Source organism: Enoplosus armatus, chromosome 18 (assembly GCF_043641665.1).
Source record: "Enoplosus armatus isolate fEnoArm2 chromosome 18, fEnoArm2.hap1, whole genome shotgun sequence".
Classification (NCBI taxonomy): domain Eukaryota; kingdom Metazoa; phylum Chordata; class Actinopteri; order Centrarchiformes; family Enoplosidae; genus Enoplosus; species Enoplosus armatus.
In genome coordinates, this window is record NC_092197.1 from 1,780,073 (window position 1) to 1,796,701 (window position 16,629).

General features: G+C 42.1%; 1 protein-coding gene across 24 annotated transcripts in view; it reads right to left on the bottom strand.

The window, feature by feature from the left end:
* Nucleotides 1–3,846: 3,846 nt before the first annotated feature.
* The window catches only part of LOC139300883 (calcium/calmodulin-dependent protein kinase type II subunit beta), a 33,460-nt gene continuing 20,677 nt past the window's right edge, over nt 3,847–16,629 (bottom strand). For 4 of the 24 annotated variants that reach the window (XM_070924059.1, XM_070924052.1, XM_070924058.1 and 1 more), the window contains 7 exons: nt 16,534–16,571; nt 9,278–9,346; nt 7,894–7,938; nt 7,213–7,261; nt 5,260–5,335; nt 4,183–4,277; nt 3,847–4,079 (listed from right to left, as the gene is read on the bottom strand). In XM_070924059.1, the coding sequence (XP_070780160.1) occupies nt 3,847–4,079; nt 4,183–4,277; nt 5,260–5,335; nt 7,213–7,261; nt 7,894–7,938; nt 9,278–9,346; nt 16,534–16,571 (605 nt within the window). Of the gene's footprint in view, nt 4,080–4,182; nt 4,278–5,259; nt 5,336–7,212; nt 7,262–7,893; nt 7,939–8,682; nt 8,718–9,277; nt 9,347–9,980; nt 9,988–10,294; nt 10,309–11,992; nt 12,020–13,275; nt 13,290–16,533; nt 16,572–16,629 lie in introns of all 24 variants that reach the window. The other 20 variants (XM_070924068.1, XM_070924069.1, XM_070924057.1 and 17 more) reach the window with 16 other exon arrangements.

Genomic DNA, 16,629 nt, shown 5'->3' on the forward strand with positions numbered 1-16,629 from the left:
TCCCTGATTCCCCCTTTTGTCCCTGAGCTGTTTCCACTCACTCAGGTTAAACTCTGCCCTCTGGTTAATACTTACAGTCTGATTGGAGCCTAACTGGATTACAGTAAATAATCAATGAAATCACTACACAGATGGAAGCACATGCACACTAACACTCCCTCATTACGTTCTGTGGCCGTGAGTCGAGATAAGAGAGGGGAGTAAGGTGCTCTCTGCATTCTCATTTTATTGGTTCACACACTGATTACATCTGATCACATTTTAATATTGATAAGACTTGGAATGCACACCAGAGGAATCATCATCATCATCATCATCATCATCATTATTAGTATAAGTATAATAAATTCAAAAAATAAATCGTCGTCTTCTCCTGAACTGAGGAAAATAAATCATGAGGCTCTTCTGAAGGATTTCAAATAACTTTTGAGTTGTAGCCAAAACATTACACCCTGGTCAGAAACTAATTAATGGAATAAGGATTGTTTGCCAAAGGGGACAACAACTCTAAGTGAGCAGTAATCCTATTAAAGCATTGATACTATTAGGGTTTGGACTGGACAGGAAGGAGGACGGCTGGTTTCGGCTTCATGTCCTATATGGGAGTTTCACTGGTACAAGTAGTAAAAAAAAACAAAAAAAAACAAAAACTGCAGTATTTTGCAAGTGCTTGGGCTCAGTTTCAATGTTCACTGAATCAATGCAACATGTGTTTGCAAGCATTTCTCCTTATCTTAACAACATTACCAGGCGAGTAGCGATGCAACATAAATGCTAATTACTCCACCGATACCGCCATTCATTTCAAATGTGTAAAAGAAAAAAAAAGAAAAAGAAATGCAACTTCTTAACTTTTGATTTCTGTTGAAATGTTGAATGTTTTGAAAGTTTGTTAGTGTTTTCCAGCATTACAGTACCCCTGTAGCGTACTGTACTTTACATGATTTACTTTGATCAATTATCATTTTACCTTGTGTAAACGTAGGATTTACTGTTGTGTAAAGTCAGACTATATTACTAATTGTTTCAGCTCTAATATTTCAATTTTGTGTGCTTTGAGAGATTTTGAGGCCAAAATTAGGAGTTAGCATTTTGTCATACTTAACTGTGAAAATTGAGCCAAAGCAATCGTAAAATACTGTAAACGCTGTTTGAAATGAAGTAACTGAAGGCCTCTCTCTTCTCAGTCCTCTTATCAGGCTCAGGGGTCCCCACAGAACTCAGCCTCTGATCATGTTTGCATTTTGAATCTTGTGGTTGACTCAGATAAACAGTAATTCTCTGTTGTTGGATGTTGGCGCCCTCTTGAGGACCCTTGGTGGATTGTCATGGAGGTGAAAAAAAGACTGGACAGAGACTTCTATGGTGGGGCATAAAATTTACAGACAATATAACTGAACCATTAACTGAATAAATAAAATGTTTGTAAAAAAAAAATCCAAATAACTATTCTGAGAGTTGAGAAAGGCTTCCTGTCCCTGACACCAAGACATTGTTTAGCTTTTTAAAATACGTAAACACAGTCTTAAGAAGTGCAAAGCAAAAAGCCTAATCTAACTTAAAACCCTGATGTGAAATCTGAGTTGTGACATTTTCTTCAGTCTGGTCTACTTTAACAAATAAAGGATGAATTCGGATCTTGGGTTTTGTCTTTGAAACAGTAAAGAGCCATTTTAAAACTGATCTGGATGCAGCCATTTCTTCAAAAGGCATATTCTGTCCTGATCCTCACCAGTATCCTCATATACTACACTGTCATATTAACACAAAAATAGTTTATGCACTTACAAAGCCCAGAAAATAGAGGCAATAGAGTATAGCTCACCAACAGCTCAGTCCAAAAAGAGAAAAATCAACAAAATGCACGATAACACCCAACTCACCAATGTTATTAACTTGGAATATCATGCAATTAAATACCATCTACAGCGTAATTGTAGTTAAGTCACCACGATGAAACTGGAAATTTACATAAACAGCGTGATACTATAATTTCAACCATTGTCATAATTTCAGTAGTTAACTTGCAATGTTCAGTACACAGAGAATCAGTTAAGAACGACAGTAATATCTTAGCATGCTGCATGGTTTTCACTGTCTCACAGAGCGGCTCAGAGGGGTCCGGCGAACACACGGAGGCGTCGGTTCAGGGTCAACTACACTCCAGAGAAAGAGGGAATAAAACAAAAAAGAAGCTCCATTGAACAACAAAACAAAACGGTTAATTAAATACACCCACCGGTCTCTCTCTGTGAGACACCAGGTTCTGTTTGTTCATTTCACACAGGCAGCCTTAGTCGTGCAGAAGTACAGCCACTGGTAACACAGGTAGGAGTCATGCTCGTCATAAAAAAAGAATACAAGAATGAAAAGTTTAAAATGACTAATAAATATACTGTACAGTTGAAAGAGCACAACAACAGACTGCAGCCATAATAATACTAGAAGTAAGTAAGTAAGAATAAGTAAAAGGGTAGATCTTCAACAGGAGGGCGCCACGCTGGAGCCTTTACGGCACAGAATGAAGGGGAGGAGGACGGGTGTAGTCCAGGTATGTTGGGCTGGTGCGGCGTCGCAGGCTGCAGCCGACTGAAGACGAGACGCAGGCTAAAGAGTCTCCTTTTTTTGGCGGATATGCCGTCTGCTGTAGCGTAGGTTTTGGCGATGGGAGCGTCGGTGTTAGTCTGCGGTTGAGGTTGTAGAGAGACAGAGAGAGAAGAGCGAGGTGGGTGTGCAGAGTGCAGGGGGACGACCACCATCCTAAAATCAGACTCTTCAGACTCCTTTTAGCCACCTTCCATCCACCTGCACCGCTCTCTCTCAGCGCCGATACGCTCTCTGAGGTTATCCGCTTATTATTCCCTTTCTGCTCTACCTCCTCATCAGGGTCGTGTGCCTGGAAACAAAGCAGACGCACAGTTGAATTGATCTGCAAACTGTGAGTTTAAACCTGCAGTAACTGTTTGTTTTTGGGACACTTCTCTGACTTGTATAGAGCTGCAAATAACAATTATTTTTGTTATGGAATAAATCTATAAAAGGTCATAAAACAGTGAAAAATGTCCATCACCGTCTCCCAAAGAACAAGGTCACGAATGTAAATCAGCGTAACCTAAATTTAATATTGTCTAATATTTTAAAATTATTAAACATTTTAGTGTTAAATATTTTTTCTACAGTACATTATATATGTGAGCTCTCGTGTTGTTTGTCTAAACTGGACCTTTCACGTTCACCCTCCATCATTCGTAACTATTTTACCGCCATTGCTCAGTCTGAAGAGACGCAATGCATTTTGGGACAGTTGAGTATGTCCAGTTAGCTCACGTCACATAAATCTTTACTAATCTAGTATACATCCAGGTATTTCTCATGTATTTCCCTCAAAAAGAATGAAACCACTCTCATATCTGTACACTAAACATGAAGCTAAAGCCAGGAGACTGTTAGCTTAGCTTAGCATAAAGACTGGAAACAGGGGGAAAAGCCGGTTTGTTTTAAATACACGAGATCATGTTAATGAGCTTCAGAGGTTCTGGCAGGCAGATTTTGTTACCTTTGGAGAGAGCCGGGCTAGCTGCTTCCCACTGCTTCCAGTCTTTATGCTAAGCTAAGCTAAGTAGCTTCATATTTAGCATACAAACATGAAAGTAATATCAATCTTCTCCTCTAACTTTCGGCAAACTGTTCCTTTGTACTCATTAAAAGAAAGTAGCTTGAACGTGACATCACGTCTCTCTGCGTCTCGATGGTTTGAGCTCATTCAGTGTTCATCCTACTTCTGCTTTTACTGTCTTGTATTCACGTCACGTCTCGTTGCTCCGTGCATGATGTAGTTGTACCTCATCACTGCAGCGGGGCGGCCGGAGCTCCCGAGCAGTGGAAGTGGACGTTCTGCCACCGGCTGTCCCTGCGGTGCCATACTCTGGTCTCTTCTGATTGGCTGGAGCGGGGACGGCCCTGCCCGTCCACAAACTGCGTCAGGCGGATGTAGGCGATGCAGGCGGCGTCGTCCCCGATCATGTGCACGTGAGGGTTGAGGATGGTGGTGTGGATGGGTTTGCTGTTCTTGGAGAGGACTGACGGGAGAGAAGGATCCAACTTTAGAACGTAGCTTTTAAATTCACCGACAACTCAGTCGGTCGATAAAAACAGAAATAATACTTTCAATTGTCCTCTTACGATTGTCAAAGTAAAATCTGTGGAAGTCCATTCCCTCCACCAGATTGCCCAGCCCCTCAGGCTCAAACGAGGTCAGGCCTGGGTCGCAGATCTTCCTGTAAAATCATGCAGGACGAGGTCAGAACACCAAATACTAAACATCATGTTTTAAACTCTAAACTCTTTGAAGTGGTAAATGTGCTCATGTATCTCCTGTATAGTGAAAAATAAAGATGCACGCCATTATTTCAGGAATTCTACACCAATATCATACGCGAGACAATGTACTTTGGCCCCGCCCCGTTTTGATGACATCACAGTATCACGCGGAGGTGTTGTGACATCAGTGGAAGCTCATTTGCACCAGGAAAAGAAATGAATGAAAAGTTAGACGTGATAAAAATAAAAACACACACGATAAGTCACTTAGTGTCTCAGCGTTTTGTCTCAGAAAGACACGATTTGCAGTTATAATCTTACAATTTTGAGTTAGTCTCATAATTTTGATTTATAATCTCATAACTCTGGACTTACTGTCTCATAGTGTTGACTCTGTAACTAGTAAATTTGACTTAGTAGTAAGTCTGACTTAATATAATCTTGACTTAGTGTCATAACTGTGACTAGCTTTAAGTTTTGACTTACTGTCTCATAATTTAGGACTCTGAGGATCTATAATCTTGACGAAGACAAACCTTCAACTCTCTCAGAAGTTTGACTTCTTAAAAGCTTTGACTTCAATGTCTCGTGGTTTCGACTTAGTACTCGTCCATCACACCACCAGTATTTTCATTTTCATCATGAATGACTTTCCATCTATTTTCCTTTTTAATGGCTGAAATGAGCTCCCCCCCCCCCCCTCACTCAGTCTGCAAAGCATTATTCTTAATTGTGTGCAGTAGGTAGAAAGTGAGAGAGAGGATAAAACAATGACTGTAATTACACTTTAATCTTTTAAAGCACATTTACATGTCAATCAGATTAATGGCTCTCTGTGATGGAGAGCTTTAGTGTTCATTTGACGGGATGAAATCAGACTTTTCCTACAAGCTGGTGAGGTTTTTATGGAGCAAGAAAAACAATGAGAGGTGGACTCACGCATAAGCCTCAAAGTCTCCATTGTTGACAGCCTCAATAAGCTGCTCTGTGATCTTTATGATCTCCTGTTTGCGAGCTGCAGAGACGAAACAAACGCACAGTGAGAATATGTGACTGCGTCCCGCGAGACACTTCATCGTGAAGCCGATGCTCTCCTGAACGTGAGAACTCATGAACACTCACCTGAGAGTTTGTTGCTCATTGTAAGTCAGTCACCTCTCTTTCTGCCGTGTCTCTGAGGGAGATCTCCTCCATTCTACTCACATTCAAAACTACTTCCCTGCAGAAAGTTGTGCTGTTTCCGTCTCCATGAGCGCTCGAATGATCCTCGACTACATGTCCAACTTTTTAGAAAAACAAAAGGTCCCTTCCTGCTCCGCCTGGCCGCTGTGTCGCTCTCTACCTCCATCCATCATCCATCATATCTCCTCTTTGCATGCGAGGCTGCTTGAGCTCATCACGCTATTCTTGTCCCAGCCCTTTAGATGAGATTTACTGTGTCCTTCTCCCCTCGCTTCCTCCCGACACTGAGAGGAAGGCTTAGCTCGCTCTGATTGACTCTCCCTCTCTCTCCCTCTCTCTCTCTCTCTCTCTGCAGAGGTGGAGGAAGTATTCAGATCCTTTACCACTGAAAATGTACTAATACCACAGAGTACAAGTAAAAGTCCTGTATTGAAAGTGTTCCCTCAGTAAAAGTCTGTAAGTGTTAAAGCAGTCAAATGTCCCCTGTGTCTGTCCTCCTCTTATATATTCTAGCATTAGATGATTATTCCTCATCGTTAATGTAAAAGCAGGGTTTTACTGTTGGAGTTGGTTCAACTAATCAACTAATGATTATTAGTTAATTCTGGATGAATCGATTGTTGTGACACCTTCACGATGCTTGTTGTGTCCAATCCTCGACATTATCAAAATAATAATTAAAGATCATTTATTAGATAATTATATTCTTATATTTCAATAATCTGAATCTGGAAAGTAGTTATTGATTAAAGCTTTAAAATCAATGTAGAGAAATAAAAAGTAAAGTTTTTGCCTCTGAAATGTAGTAGAGTAGAAGTATAGAAGTACAAGTATAAGTACCTCTTACTACTGCGTACTTTCCACCACTACCACAAGTTATAACCAGTGACTTTATTTGTGGTTTAGAAATAATTTATTAATGCTTTATAGATTAGTTGTAAGCCATTAATACTTGGGTTGCCATGTTGAAATAAGTTTGTCCACCTTCAACATCTCGTCTTTAGGTTCCTCAAATCTTTAAAGGACTAGTTCGACATTTTGGGAAAGAAGCTTATTGATGACTGATCGACAGAGCTCTCATGTCTGTACGCTGAATATGGAGCTACAGCCAGCAGGTCGTAGCTTAGCTTAGCATAAAGACTGGAAACGGGGGGAAACAGCTAGCCTGGCTCTGTCCAAAGGTAAAGAAACGCGCCAAACCAGCTCACTAATTAACACTTTAAATCTCATTTGTTTAATCAAACAAAATAAAAGTAAAAACTAGAAAGCTGGAATATTTAGAGCGCTGACTCGCTGGTTACCCGTCAACCTCACGGTGAAGACATGACTTTGGGATTCTTGCTGTAGCCTCAGATTTCCCAAACAAATGTGATAATATATAATCTCATTTAACACTCTGCAAGAAAGCAAATAAGAGTATTCCCCAAAATGATTCCTTGATTCAAATACAGAACTTCAGCAGTCGAGTTCAGCTGCTCTTAAGACTTTTAACCCTCCTGAACCGTTTTAATCCCGGTTCAACCAGACGAAGCACTGTACACATGAAGTTTATTACTATTCATTCTCTTTATCTACATTTCTCTGACTGAGTGGAAATATTCACAGATGATGAGAAGAGGGATTAAAACGTGTCTTTCAGCTAAAACATGAGACTCAGGGCTGCTACAGTGTGTGTGTGTGTGTGTGTGTGTGTGTGTGTGTGTAAACTACCTTTCACATCTTCATCCTCAATAGTGGTGTTGCTGCTGTCAGATGATTCCTGCAAAGTGCACAGACAGAAATGTTAATTACCAAAAAAAATTAAAACATGAGTACACCCACAAGCGCTAACACACACACACACACACACACACACACACACACAAATGCATGCACACGCGCACACAAGACACTCAGGTTTCTGCCATCGAATCTACAACCGGGCTCGATCTTAACACCACGACTTTGCCAAAAATACAGAACAAACACAGCTGCACGTGTGACTCAGCAGCACAGCGGCACGACCCCATCTGTGGACCGTTTCTATGACGACCGCACAGCACATGACGTCTAGCCACCGCTACACGCTGTCCGAGCGGCGGGATGAGGGTTAATCTGCCGACATACACGTGTCGCTCGGCCAGGAGCAAGAACCGCTGAGCTCGGTTCATCTGAACACAGAGGGGCAGTATAAGACAACCCAACACCCGACGGGTTTCACAGCATCTCACGCTCTCTCATCCCTCTCATGCACAAACACACGGACATACAGACGTTCAACGAAATACACAACAAGACTTTTCCAAATACAGCTTCACTCACACAGATAGAGGAACAGAGTGAAGACGAGGATGAGAAATGAAACAAAAGGACAAGAAGTAAAGAGGTGGAGGGAGGGGGAGGAGGATGTACCTTCGTCCCATCTACTGGATTATGGATAACAGTAGTCTGAGGCTCCTGGAGGAAGAGTGGAGAGAGACGAAGAAAGAAAGGAAGGAAGCAGAGAACAGAGAGGAAGAGAGGGGGAACAGAGAGGGATGTTTTATGATGACAAAACGAGGGGAGGAAGATCAACAGAGAGAGAGAGAAAGGAGTGAAACATATTCAGAGTGGCAGATTTAGAAAGAGTTAATGATGGAGGATGGCTGCAACAGTCATTAAACTCAACTCTCTCTCCCATTTCAATCAGTAAGAATCACATATATATATATATAATACTACATATAATAACTCAGTATAGGGCAGTTTACTTACTGTATATGAAAAGTACTGCGTGCTACACAGACACAGTAAGTAGACTACATAGTACTGGTGATATTCTATATTTTTCTTATTATCAACAAATGCCATGAAAAGACAAAAACCAACAGCATCTACTAACAAGTATTGTGTGTGTGTGTCTCACGTCTTCAGTAGGAACCAATGGGCTGTGAGCTGAGAGCCACAGACAGGAAGTGGGGAAGTATTGAGAGACGGACCGACATGTTGTTGGTTTGGGTCTTTTCATGGGATTTGTTGACAATAAGAAAAACATAGAAGAACACAAATAACACAAGGCTCATCCTTTAACTACAATATACAAATCATATAGAATACTTTAATTGTTAAGTCATGTTAAGTATGAAAGCTGTGAAATCTGTTCTGGTAAAAATCTGGTAAAATACACCAACATTTGAAGTTCATACAGCGTATTAAGCCTACTGTTGTACACACTGTATGGGACGTCTCTCTCTTTGCTGTTCTCGTACATTTCAACATCATCCTTAAAGAAACAGTTTGACATTTTGGTAAAAACACTAACTTCCTGTTTTGCTGAGAGTGAGGTGAGAAGACTGATTCCCCTCTCAGGAACCAGGAGATGGGTTATTTTAGCTTAGCATAAAGACACCTCTAAAGCTCACAAACTAACTCCTTGTGTCTCGTTTGTTTAATCCGAACACAAACAGAAGTGTATGAATTACTGATCCTCAGAGGTGTTGGTAGGTGTGTTTTGTTTTACTTTGGATAGAGGCAGGCTAGCTGTTTCCCCCTGCTTCCAGTCTTTATGCTAAGCTAAGCTAATAGCTCCATATTTAACTATTGGCAAGAAAGGTGCAAAAGTGCATTTCCCAAATTGTAAATGTATTCCTTGAAAAGCTGCAAACCTTGAATTAATACACAAACAAATAGCAACAAATAGGCCAAACACACCTCAGCTCACTCCCTCTCTCCGTCACACACACACACACACACACACACACACCTTCACACTAACTAACGGGCAGACGGACGGACAGACGGACACAGAGCTGCATACCAGCGCAGCAGAGGGGGTGTTGCCTTTGGGACTGGTGACTATGCTGTTTCTCGTGCTGTTTGTCTGGGGCTGTGCAGGAAACACAAAGCGCTTTATTAGTGCTCAGCGGCGACGGCGAGAGGTGCCACCTGCTGGTTGTAAAGTGGGCGGTTAGTGTGTAAAAAGAAGACTGTAATACAGGTAAAAATAGCAGACAGCAGCTCCAGAGACAAAAATAGTGGGCAGAGAGAAGAGAACGAGTGCAGCGGTCCAACTTCCACACAGAGAAAAGCTCCAAAGAGGTTTCCCCTCATTTATCACTCCACTGTTCATTAGACAGAAAGGTTTTATACGATTCATCGCTTCATTTCTATCTGCTCAGATATTCCGGCCGGGGCTTTTTCATTTTCATTGGCTTTCACTCGGCTGTGGATGCTATTCAGCAGATGGCAAATTAAACCAATGACAGCTGTGCACCTCTGCAACATCTGTCAGATATGAAGAAACAAGCATCACATCCATTTTGTCAAACTACACGAGCTCTTCCAACAGACATTAGTTCCCGTTAATGTGTCCCTCCCCAGTAAACAACAACTGCCTCACTTCGGCGGAGGAGGATGAGGTCAAAAAGACGGAGACACTTATGAAAGGACTGTGAGGCTTAACAGACCATTCACACGCACACATAACACACTATAAACAGCCAGCAACATGCTAAATATACAGACACCCTGTTTAATAAGGACGCAACCAACAACTCCTCCTCTACGGCAGCATGCACAAACACACAGACGCAGACACGACGCAGCGGCTGCAAGCTTGAAACCTGTTAACTAACAGCCTTCTCTGCTCATTATTTTCCTCAGCAGGGTTTCCTGTAATAGATAACTGTGTTGAACTGAAGACAAAAAGAGACAGAAACCAAAATCTGGCCATTATAGGGTGACGATGGAAAAGGGCAGGCGAGAGAAAAGTCTTTAGAGATGATGTAGGAACATTTACAATTATGTAGATTCTCATTTAACCACCCACTTGCACTTTATTTTGTATTTCTGTGTATTTTAATCAGCTGTTAGAGGGACAGAGGGTCACTGGGGTTATCAAACTGACACCTACACGAGGCGACACTCTGAGCTAATCCAGCCTTGTGTGGCCTGCAGCTAATGATTATTTTCATTATCAATTCATCTGGTGATCATTTTTTTGATCGACTAACCGATCGTTCAGTAGATTGTTTGACAAATGGTCCAAAAACCCCAAAATATTCAATACAAAATAAAACAGAGTGTTTTTGAGAGGCCAGAAGCATTAATGTTCGATATTTCTGCTTGATAAATGTTTTAATTGATCGTTTTGGCCACTTGAAGGCAGCAGAACAACGATAATGATTTGACCTGCTGTTGACATAAAAATGCAATTTAAGTAATTTAAGTAGTTTAATTACTTTGTACCGTAACACAAAAGTAGTTCAGCTGCGTTCAAGTATGGATAAAGTTTCTAGGCGGTTATGACATTTGTACGTGTTAACTATTCCACTACTGACTGGTTCAGGCTGTAGAAAGTAAACCATGAAGATTTTACACATTATTTTGTTTTATTTTCAGTTTACATGCAGCAAACTGTATGAATTGTTCGCCCGTTGCTTCTAGAAACAAATGTGAAGGAACTGACGTCCTAAAACCAAATCAACGATCTGAACGAAAGCTAAAAAGATCAGTTGAGGCTGAAGATAATAATTTAATGTACACGTCAATTTATTAACTAATTGATTAGCTGACGAATCATTTCAGGCCCAGACTTGTTCACCATTTATATGAAGGTATTCAAAATGAAGGTATTTATACTTCTATACTTTGAACCCAGTGAAAGCTATCAGTTAATTGATATTTGCACTTGTTTTTTCTGAGCTTTTATATCAAGAAGAATTAAAGAAACATTAAAGTTCAACGTCATCTGCTTCCTACATGATGTGGATCTAATGGAAGGAACCAGCCACAACTCTAACAGGGAAGTACGTCTCGCGACAGTCTCCGGAGCCACTGAGGTGACCCCATCCGTGGCATTACACTGGAATTAGGGTCGCTGAAAATCAAAGGGCAGAAATCAGCCAGACTTTAAAGCATCGGATCTCCCCTTTGAAGGTATTTGCTGTGCTGTTTATCCCGCCGGCAATCCGGCCAGAGGGATAAACAAGCATTCAGCTGTGAAATCAAATTTAAAATCCATCATCTGCGCCGTCTTCTTCTGTGGTGTGCTTATTTTCTGACTCGCCGTGTGACTCGGGAGACCTCCGTGTGAACTCTGATGACGTGACTGTTACACTGAGGTGGCTTTCATGTGCTGACAGGAGCTAATTACAGCAGTGTGTTAATCAATGGCAGGAGAGCCGCCACAGTCTTCTGCTGCTGGACAATCAAAGTGGAACTCATTCACTTCACATCTAATAATCTGGGGATTTGGACCAGAAACCCTCAGAGAGAAGAGCCTGTTTGTCATTTCAGACTGTTCAACATATTGTATATAGCTGTTTGTTTGCCGATGAGCGCCTCAGTTTATAAAGATAAAGTACTAAAACAAACTGGCTTCTATACAGATGGAATAAGGCTGCAGTCCAGGTCTGTGAACCAGGTGAAAGAAGAATCAGGTATGTGTAGAAAGTGACATTTAGAGGAAGGATCCTACATCAGGTTCCTAATTGACTGGAAGTGATAACTGTGAGTAAACTCCTGTTTGCACTTAATGAGAGCAATTGAGTCTGATTTCCTCCAGAGACACGCAGGTTAGCTGAATTAAAAGTGAGAGTGAACTGTCTGTGTTTGTGTTGGGATAAACTGAAGCCCCCTGAGACCCTGATTCAAGAGAAAGGAGACTCGGCTGAAGAAGCAGGACTTTCTACCACGAAGAACCACGTCAGTAAGATGGAGCAGAAGAAAGGAGGATACAGTCTGGAGGGAGTGACTGGAGGATGCAGGGGGGGGGGGGGGGGGGGGGGGCGACACTGGATGGAGGAGAAAGTCCCCTCTTCCCCTCAGGATGAACTGTTCTTTGATTTTAACTTCCAGCTAATATTTGTCTAATACTTTGATCTAATGACATTCATCAGACTCAGATGTACTTTGTGTTAAGCGCTAATTAGCAAATGTTAGCATGTTAGCATCGTCGCTGTGAGCATGTTAGCATGCTAAAGTTAGCACAGCACAGCCTCTTGTTCTAAAAGTTCATTTTCTGCACTTTGTGTTGGGAAGTCGTGTTCTTTGAAAGTCACCGCAGCTTTTTATTACATGTTTAAAAAAACTCGATAAAGGAGATTTATTAATGACAAACTTCTAGAAAACGAAGTCAAAACTTGTTTTGGTTTGTGTGGATAAAGACGAAGGAAAGATGGAAAGACGCACAGAAGAAGAGCTGCAGAGGCTTTTGCATCATCTGTCCTGAGCGGTCCACAGAGGACAGCGGGTGAAAGACAAAAGCAAAGGAATCTGAGGCACTCCTCTTTCGTAAATACGTGAAAAAGACAGAGAAGTCAGCAGATCATATGTTTACGTCAGACACTCTGACGGAGGAGAGAGAGGTTTTCCGACCGCAGGCCGAAAGGTTTCTCCAAAAAGAAACTTGTTTAAGAAGACGAAAACGTCCCGGTGGAGCTCAGAGAGGCTGGACGGTCTCTGACAGCAGCTGCTCAAGAACCACAAACCGACCGAGGGAACGGCTGCACCATGTGGGCATTTATCTGAACTGAGAGTTTCTGAGGGCGGAGGCGATTTATATTCCTACTAAATGAATTATCTTTGTGTTCCAGGAGCATAAAACACTCAAACACATTCTCCGCAGGCTGAAGAGGAAAATGGCTGCTGTGAAAGTGAATAATGATTTTTGCAGGAAATGGAGGCAAGTGGTTTACACATCAATTACATTCTCCATTTGGGAGGTGCTGCAGCCCCCCCCCCCCCCCCCCCCCCCCCGAGGCTGAGTCACTGTCTGATTCAAGAAACATCATGTTTCTTTAAAGCTTTAAATACTTCTTCTTCTCTTGCTCTTAACACCAGAGTTAAAAACGTGGCGTTTGGTCAATTTGGCTTTTGAAAAAGTGTCATTTCACTACGTGTAATTAAAGCAGCGTCAATTGATTTTTGACCACTAGGGGGCAGCAGAACAACACCGACATATTCACGTGTTAGCAAACAATTGCCTATTTACACATCCAGCAGACGCTAAGAAACATTAGCATTGTGTTGGAGGCATGTTTCCGACCAACATTCGCTCTCCTTTTAGCTCTGGTTTGGTTTCCACGAGGGCTGCCCCCCCCCTGAAGGTCCAAGATTTGAATCATAAGTCGGACACTCCTCAGTCGACTGAGATCCTTCAAGTCGAGCTTTGTCAGTCAGCGTGTTTCTGGGCAAAAAGGGGTACAAGGCTGCGTCGGGTGCTTCAGTATAAATGGACGGGAAAAGGCAAACTGGGAAAAACAGATTAGCACCCACAGCTCCCAGTCAGCAGGCCTGGACACATCTAGATGTGTAGGAGTGAATGTTGTTCAGACTTCTGGGTTACATATTAAGCCTTGTTTTAACAGCATTTAAACGACTATGGACCTGCTTCACCATGAAATATAGTGTCTGCACACTCAGCTCTGTTCCTCAGGATCAGGATGTAAGAGTGCAGTTACCTGACGTAACATGTAAGGTCTTAATTTGGGTGTAAAAGCTCAAGAAAGCATTTTATTTCCTGTCATGACTTCCATAATAGAGCCATCAGTCGTCAGTTAGAGCTGTCACTCCCCTCTAAGGACGACGAAGTCGACCACAGCCATTATATAACAACTGGTTTTAACTCTCCATGATTGCCCTCAGCTATTACACCTGATGGGAAAGAAAGAAAAGAGCACATTCAGTGTGAAACAAAGAGGAGAGAGGCTGCCTGAAATAACTCCAGTGACGTCAGAGTGCAGCAAAGGAGAAGCTGTGATTATGTAATGATAGATTAATCATCTGGTGGGAAATAATCTGAGATTAGCATCAGGCCACCCGAAGAGGGAGGGGAGGGGTGGGGGGAAGAGGAGGAGAGGAAGAGGAGAGGCTGAAGGAGGAAAAGGAGGTTAATGAAAGAGAAGGTGTCAAAGGAGACGGAGAGGAGGAGAGAAGAGAGGCGGCGCTGGCGTTTTTAAACAGGAAGTCCCACAGAAGTACGTCTCTTTTATATTGTTATTATCTCGCGTGAACGAGATCCATATCTTAGAGTTTACGTTGAAGTTGTTATCTTATTCAAACCAGATTAATGTCTCCTACACAAAATATTATCGCGCGCAAACAAGATCGATATCTGATGCCGTTTAATTCGTCTCAAAATCGGCGCACAGAACCAGCGGCGAGCACGAAGCCGTGACCACGACCTTTGATCTTCGACTGGATGCTAACGACACAGCTGACGTGGATACTCTGCTCCCGCTGAGAGGTCCCACCCCCGCTGAGAGGAAGAGCTGCTGCCTGCCATGTTGGAGCAAGTGAGTCTTACACTGAGTTTAACCTGCCTGAGGTGTGAGAGAACATCACACTATGAACAGATGAACGTTACTGTGGGTGTGGAAAGTGACCAATCAAAGGAGGGGAGTCTATTCCAGCCCCGCCTCCAACGTCAAAGTGGCGAGCGAGCGTTGAGCAGAAAGGCTCTGTCATGATGCTGGATAATATCTTATAATATCTTATAATATCTTAATAATAGCTTAAAAAATATATATAATCCTGTGCCAATAAGATCCAAATATTTTGCTAAGTTGTTAGCATGCGTGAACTCGATCCATATCTGGCGGGCGTATAGTAATTATCTTGTGCGAGTTTGATCCGTATATCTTGCGTACAAGTTATTATCTTGTTTAAAAAAGATCTCATCTTATGGACGCAAAATATTATCTTGTGTGAAGGAGATCCATATCTTATTTAATGGGAACAAGTTCAGATCTTATATCCACAAGATACTAACTTTTTGTGCACAAGATATAAATGTTGTGCAAACGAGTTACGTTACGCACACAACACAATATTGTGTTGCTACAAGAAAAAACAAATATCGTCCACGTGGACTTCGGGGACTCTGTTCAGATGTCTGTAAATAACAAATTCAGCTAATTACCTGCAGCGTACTTTGAACTGCTCATCCTGAGTTTACACGAGGCTTCACACTGACTCACGCATGACAACACAACAGATCCACCACACACAGAGTGAATTACATCCTGTCCACAGACACGTCCAGAGCCTGACAGAGTGCAACAAACTACAAACACTTGTAGAAACACAGCAGCACGGATAACATCAGTCTCGTCCGGCTCTCTGCAGATTCAGCGTCTCAGTCGTCACTTCAGGAAATGAAACAGCAGCGCAGAGAGACTTTAATGAGCTCTGCGCTGGCACGAGCAAACACTTTGAAAGATGTCTGCAGTGGAGTGATGCAAAGTGGCAGCTGTGCCAAACTGAGGTGTCTGAGAGTGGAGAGGAGGCAACGCAGCCCCCTCAAGCCAGCCAATCAGAGAGAGGCTCAACCTTCAAAATAAAAGTGTAAAACATCCACACACATTTGCTCCCCTTTGGTTAAAAAGAGTACATTCTTTCCTTGAGTGTGGTTTTGTGTTGTGTGCCTGTCGTCCTCACTGACTGTTTGTTGTACTTTTATAGTTACAGTAACTTTGTGTTGTTCTGTCTTTTTAGTCTCAGTTATGTTTATTTGATGATGGTTAAGCAAGTGCCATGTAAACAGTATAATAGAGATTATATGACTTGATTTAATAATTGGATATTAGCACATTTTAACTAATTGTCTGTAGTAACAGTGTTAGTAGTAAAGATGAGATAATACTCTGTGGTACTTCGGCTACAGAGTTTATTTCTTTGTATATTTTATTGCTTTATTACGCTTAAAATAGCTTCTCTTTCTGGGATCCACAAAATACTGAGAAATCATAAGGCGAATGAATGAAGTTGAAGCCAAAATTACAGACAAACGCATCGATGAATCTCTGAGCTACAACATGAATGAGCGGCAGGAAGTGACACATGATGCCAACGCTGTGCCTTTAAGGCCAAAAAGGACCTCTTGAAGACATTAAAGTGAACGCCACATCGCTCGACAAAGTCAAAACGCCTTGAATCTGCCTTTGTCTGAAATATTTATGGAATAACAAAAGTAGTTCTGAGCACAGAAGGGCGTCCGAACTGCAGAAGGGCAGCCGAGGACATAAAGAGGGAAGGATGCGAATGAAGAGAAGGGAAGAGGAGCTAGCTTACCTTGACATCAGCCTTCTTGTTGAGGAGACTCTTGGCTGCTGCAGAGAGGCAGAACGACACACCCTCAGATGGAAGAGTACACATCATACACCTTCA